Genomic DNA, 5,795 nt, shown 5'->3' with positions numbered 1-5,795 from the left:
ATAAACGAGGGTTCAGTGTACTCCTTCACGTGGGGTTTGCTGGGAGTCAGGTTCCACTGAATGGCACCGAACAAGACCTTTGACATTTGCACACCTAGTGGACGATTGAGGAAGCACACAACGGGAAGAGTGTATACGGCTGAACTCTGTAGTCTCATACATTAAGGAGCCTGGCAGGCTGGGTTTCTAGGGTGGAGGGAGACCTTCACCCTTGTGAGTTGGAGGTGAGTCCCAATCACATTCTCATAATTAATATTACTCTCCACTATATCCTCCCATCATAGTGCTGCCTTAAAGTGACCCCTGACAAAGACATGGCTGATTGCTATCTGGCCGGCAGCTTTAACTATAGGAGCAGATACATTGCTATTGCTCTCTAGGCTCTGAAGACAGCCACTCTCCACTTACCGGGACACTGGTGTTGTTACTCATCCGATAGACTCAGGGACCTTTAGGGTTAGGGCACATCCCACTTGGTTACATTTGTGGTTACCTGTAATTAGAGGGCTTACGTGCCCCCAAAGTGTATAGTCCTGAAGTCACAGTGGCCCTGGAAGTGAGCACTTGCATGCTTTATCTTGTCTGGTGTCTCTTTAATTTTACCCCTGAATGACACAGCCGCCCCTCAGACCTATTTGAATGTGGGGGCTGGCACCCCACAGGATGGGTTAAAGGAGCGGCTTCAAGCTAGAGACTGAGAAAGAGAGAGTCTGAGGCAGATCCAAAGGGGGTCAGACACCCCCAAATCAGAGAGGCAGAAACCTGGAAGATAGAGACAGCGCTCCAGAGAGAAGGGGGGCAGAGATGAGAGGGAGAGGAGGACAGAGACCCAGAGGGGTGAGGGCAGAGACCCTGAGAGAGGGGGACAGAGATCTAGAGAGAGGGCGAAGTACAGAGACCTAGAGAGAGGGGACAGAGACCCAGAGAGAGGAGACAGAAACTCAGAGAGACAGGGGACAGAGACCCAGAGAGAGGACAGGGCTCCAGAGAGAAGGAGGACAGGAACCCAGAGACAGAGAGGGAGGAGAGGGGCCTTCAGGAAAGAGGATGGAGAACTAGAGACACAGAGACAGAGATTGGGAAAGAGAAGGAGACAGGGACCCAGAGAGAGAAGTTGACAAAAGCCAGGGGGGCCGGGAGTGACCCAGAAAGAAAACGCAGATACATGAGAGCTTATGAAAACGGGGGTTGCACTGGCTGGCGCAAGAGAGGGCCAGAGAAAGGGACAGAAGCAGAGAATTGGGAAGAGACCCCACCGCCTGGCCCATCTCTTGGCTGGACAGCTTCCACAGACATCCCATGTGGTTTCCTAGTTGCCATCTCCTCACCGTCACCCTTGCTCGCTCAGAATCCACTCTGTCAGTGGGGCCTTCTTAAAATGCAATGCGGTGAGCTCCTGCCTAAAACTTGTCACCCCACAGCGTCTCCGTGCCTTGAAAAGTCTAGGCTCCTTTCTAGCACAGAGCTTGCCTGAAGTGGCCCCACGCCTCGTCTGAGCTCAGTTCCTGTCCCTCCTCCTCACACCGGCCTCTCTCCTTTCTACCTCAGAGATTGCAGGTGTTTCTTCTTTGCCAGGACGCTGACGGCTTGCCTGTTTGCCCGGCCACTCTTCCGCATCTCTCTCAGCTCTCTGTCCGCATCCACGTCCCCTCTTCAGAGAGACCTTCCCTGGTCAACCCATCGATTCGTTCTCATGGGAGTTTGCAAACCAGAGGCCACGGGCCAAATCCAGCCCGATGGCTGCTTCTGTAAATGAAAGTGTAATGGGGCCAGAACTACTCGGATTGGCTTACTCCTGGCCTACGATTGTCTTTGTGCTGCAGTTCCAGAGCTGAGGCCAAACAAACCACGAACAAGCAGCCCCGATCGATTGCCATCAAGTCGGGTCACTTCTAACTCAGAGGGAGCCTAGAGGACCGATTAGAACTGCCCTGGGACGTTTCTAAGGCTGTAAAAATTTACAGGAACTGCCAGCCTCATCTCTGTGCTGTGGAGCGGCTGGTGGGTCCAAAGTGCTGACCTTTCGCTTAGCAGCCCAACAATGAACCCTCTGAGTAGTTGAGCCACAAAGCTGAAAGCATTTGCTGCCTGGACTTTTTACAGATTTTTTTCTCTCTCTCTTTATTTTTTTCCGTTTATACATGAATGAGCTTATTTGATTTTTTCCTCTTTTTAGTAAGCATTTCACAGTGATATTTGAGGTACTAGGCATTGCGATTCAATTAGTGGGACACATATGTCCCAAGGGGTCGCTGTTGTTGGCGGGATGAAGCAGGCTTCTTCAGAGTCATGTCGCTATATGGGTCCCCACCAGATGACCGCGTGTATGTAAAGTGGGGTAGCAGCTTCCCGCTAGACCTCAGAGGTGGAAAACATAGGTGGGCACCCTATGTCACCAGGATCACAAAAGGAAGGGTTCATTTGGTTGTTTGGTTGTCGACCACCTCGCTCTAAAGTGACAAGAGGGCTGGCATCCCTAGCCCCCAACCAGTCACTGTCCAGTTGATTGTGACTCATGGTACCCCTAAATATTCAAGGATTACACGGTGAAACCATGATCTTGGCTGTAATCATTACAGAGGCAGATCGCCAGGGCTTTCTTCCGTGGTACCACCAGGATGGGTTTGAACCGAGCAGCCCAAGGCCCCATCCCTAGCCCCCAGTGCATAAAGGTTTTAAAATCGAATTGGACTCAAGCAGAGAGGGAAAGGCCACAGTCGGAGAGTCAGAGGTGTCAGCCTCCCTCTCCCTTCCACTCAGAGCTGCAGGTGGGGGTTGTCACTGACCGGTGCAGAATGAGCAGGAGGCAGAGGAGGCCGGTGACAAAGACTGAACACAGGTAGGTGATGGCCAGGCGCGGGCGGGGCGGGTAGAATCCATAAAAGAGAGGAGACCACTCTAGGTATCCCTGGGGAGGGAAGGAGACAGGGGCCGGGGTCAGGACTGGGGACTGGAGGCGGGATCAGGAGGCTCACCCAGGCACCTGACCTCCGCGCTGGGCTCTCCCAGGCTCCCCCCAAGCTCCCCTGTCGAGCACCTCTCCCGAGAGCAAGTTGAAGATCTGGCTGGAGAAGGAGAGCAGGCCCTGGGGGTTCGGGTTGTAGGGGCCACAGTGTGAGGAGACGCCAAGGCTGGGGGGCCCCGGGGGAGCCCCTTCCAGCCAGGTGGGCAGCAGCGTCATGCAGGCCGTCAGCACAGCGGCCAGCACGTTGAGCAGCAGCAGAAAGCGCAGCAGGGAGAAGTAAGACTCGGTGCCGGCTCCGAACTGGCCTGAAGAGGGCAGCAGAGACAGACAGACCTTGGGCTCCTGCTCAGGCTTCGGCCCCGCCCCTCCTCCTTGCTGGCTGCCAGGCCCCGCCTCTTCTCCCTGCCCCTCCTCTCTGCAGGCTGCCAGGCCCCGCCCCCTCCCAGCTCCTTCTCTTGGCCCTGCCCCTTCTCCCTGTCTCTCTTCCGGGCCAGTCCCAGGCTCCGCCTCTTCTGCCCGCACCTCCCTGGGGGCTGCCAGGTCCCTCCTCTCCTCTGCAGGTGATAAGGTCCCGCCCCCTCTCTGTGCCTCCTTCCTGTGGGCTGCCAAACCCAGCCCTTTCTCTCTGCTCCTCCTCCTGCTCCTCCTTACTGGCCCTGCCTTGCCCCTGGCTCAGGCACTACCCCCTCCTTATCTCTGTCCCTCCTCCCTGTGGGCGGCCAGGCTCTCCCCTCTTCCTTGTCCCTTCCCTCCGCAGGCTGCCAAGCCCCGCCTCTTCTCTGTGCTCCTCCCTGTGGGCTGCCAAGCCCCACCTCTTCTTCCTCACCCTGCACCTTTTGCTCCCAGACCCTGTCCTCTATATTTCAAGTAAGCTCAAACGCACCCCCTATCTTATTCAGCGTCCACGCCCACGGCCGCAGGCTCCGCCAACTTTCTCGAATCTTCTGTCTGCACCTGCGCAGCTTCCGGGCCCAGTCCGCTCTGGACCCCGCGCCTCGGGCCATTTGGTTCTGAGCCAGGCTCTTCCTGGAAGGGAAATGGAATCAGAGATGATGCAGAGCTTGCGGGCGCCTGCGAAATTCACTGGAACTGGACCTGAGGCTATCAGGCCACCAGGCCTTTCTTCAGTGACTCCGCTTGGTGGGCTGCAGTTGCCAACTTTCCTCTTAGCAGCTTGAGAAGGTAAAGCAGTTCGACCACCGAGGGGGTCCTAGAAAGTGTTTCACCCACTGCCACGGAGTGGATTCCGACTCATGGCGACCCTATAGAGCAGGGTAGAACTGTCCTTGTGGGTTTTGGAGCCAGTGAATCTGGATGGGGGCAGAAGCCTCATCTTTCTCCCCATGGAGTGGCTGGTGGTTTTGAACCGCTGATCTTGTAATTAGCTGCCCAACGCATAACCCATCAGCCACCAGAACTCTTTTAGCAATGTCAACTTGGTTTCCAGGGCTGTACATCTTTATGAGAACAGGTGGCCTCATCTGTCTCCAGCTGAGCAGCTGCTGGTTTTGAACCACTGACCTTGTAGTTAGCAGATCAACATGTAACCCAGTGTGTCACTCAAACACAGAACCAAATTTACTACCATCGAGTTGATTCTGATTCCTAGCGACCAATGGGAAAAGGTAGACCTGTGTGTGTTTCAGGGGCTGTACCTCTACAGGAGTAGATAGCCTCATCTTTCTCCCTAGGACCGGCTGGTGGTTTCGAACTGCTGACCTTTCAGTTATTAGTCTAACTCTTAATCCATTACACCACCAGGACTCTTGGGGATTGTGTAGCAGCTCCACACTGGAAAGAATGCAAAACCAGCCTCCACCAACAGCAGGAGGGAGTGAACTGTGCTAGAGTGTCATCACAGGGACTCCAGAAACAACCTCCCGAGTCGGGCTGCTAACCACAAGGTCAGCAGTTTGAGCCCAGGAGTTGTTCTGAGGGAGAAAATGAGGCTTTCTGTTCTCATGAGGATGTACAGCCTCAGAACCCCACAGGGGCAGTTCGACCCTGTCCTACAAGGTGGCGGTGAGTTTGGTTTTCGTTGGATTCCCTACGGAATCCTGGAAGTGCAGTGGTTAAGCCCATGGACTGAGAAAGCTGAGTGCCTTTGGGCAAGAGGCTTGCTGGCAGAGTGATTGCCTCTGGGCACCTATTGGTGGAGCTAAAATAGTTTTGAGGAGGACAGAGGCTGGGATGCGTTGCCAACGGCCAGAGACAAACATGGTCAGCTGAGAAGGCTATCCTGAGTGAAGAACTGTATCCTGAGCATTCCTGAACCTGAATTGCAACTGGTTACTTCCCTGAATAACCCCACAACCATGAGTATGGTCTGTGAGTTCTCCGTGGCTGCTGTAACGAATTATTGAATCTGAATAGAGCAAATAAAGCCTGTCATGGGAGGGATGTGTGGTGTCAGGATTGGTCAAGGGTGGGGAGGGGGTGGGCATGTTGACCTGCACCTTACAGGACCCACCAGCCTTGGGCTGATGTTAATCACGATTCTCCCTCTTAGAGAGAAGTAAGAAGCCATCTGTGCGACAAACAGCTGCTTGGAGGGTCAGGGCAGCAGGTGGGTCTCACCTGTGGGCCCGCCGGGCCTGCATGGGCCATGGCAACTCCCGAGAGGGCCGGGGATCCTGCAGGTCCATGTGGTCAGCTTCCATGAAGGCCTGGGTCTGCCTTTTATCATCCTCGTCCTGCTCCTCCAGGGCCCCCCAAGGCAGCACCCCAGGGCCTCGGAATCGGACAGTGGCCGCGCTGGGGAGCTCATTCAGCACCGAGAACAGGGACGGGCCTGGGGAAGGAGGCCTCCTCCCTCAGACCAGGGAGTCCT

General features: G+C 55.2%; 1 protein-coding gene across 1 annotated transcript in view; it reads right to left on the bottom strand.

Annotated features, from left to right (window-relative positions):
* Nucleotides 1-5,795, bottom strand: part of TMC4 (transmembrane channel like 4) — a 12,753-nt gene that overhangs the window by 6,152 nt on the left and 806 nt on the right. The window contains exons 2-5 of the mRNA XM_004715682.2: nucleotides 5,543-5,756; nucleotides 3,849-3,991; nucleotides 3,038-3,270; nucleotides 2,787-2,908 (exon numbers count right to left, since the gene is read on the bottom strand). Of these exons, the coding sequence (XP_004715739.1) occupies nucleotides 2,787-2,908; nucleotides 3,038-3,270; nucleotides 3,849-3,991; nucleotides 5,543-5,756 (712 nt within the window). The remainder of the gene's footprint in view (nucleotides 1-2,786; nucleotides 2,909-3,037; nucleotides 3,271-3,848; nucleotides 3,992-5,542; nucleotides 5,757-5,795) is intronic.

This window comes from Echinops telfairi, unplaced genomic scaffold, assembly GCF_000313985.2.
Source record: "Echinops telfairi isolate 266 unplaced genomic scaffold, ASM31398v2 ScPeMD7_655;HRSCAF=1070, whole genome shotgun sequence".
Taxonomy (NCBI): Eukaryota; Metazoa; Chordata; class Mammalia; order Afrosoricida; family Tenrecidae; genus Echinops; species Echinops telfairi.
This window is presented reverse-complemented; position numbering and strand designations above follow the sequence as displayed.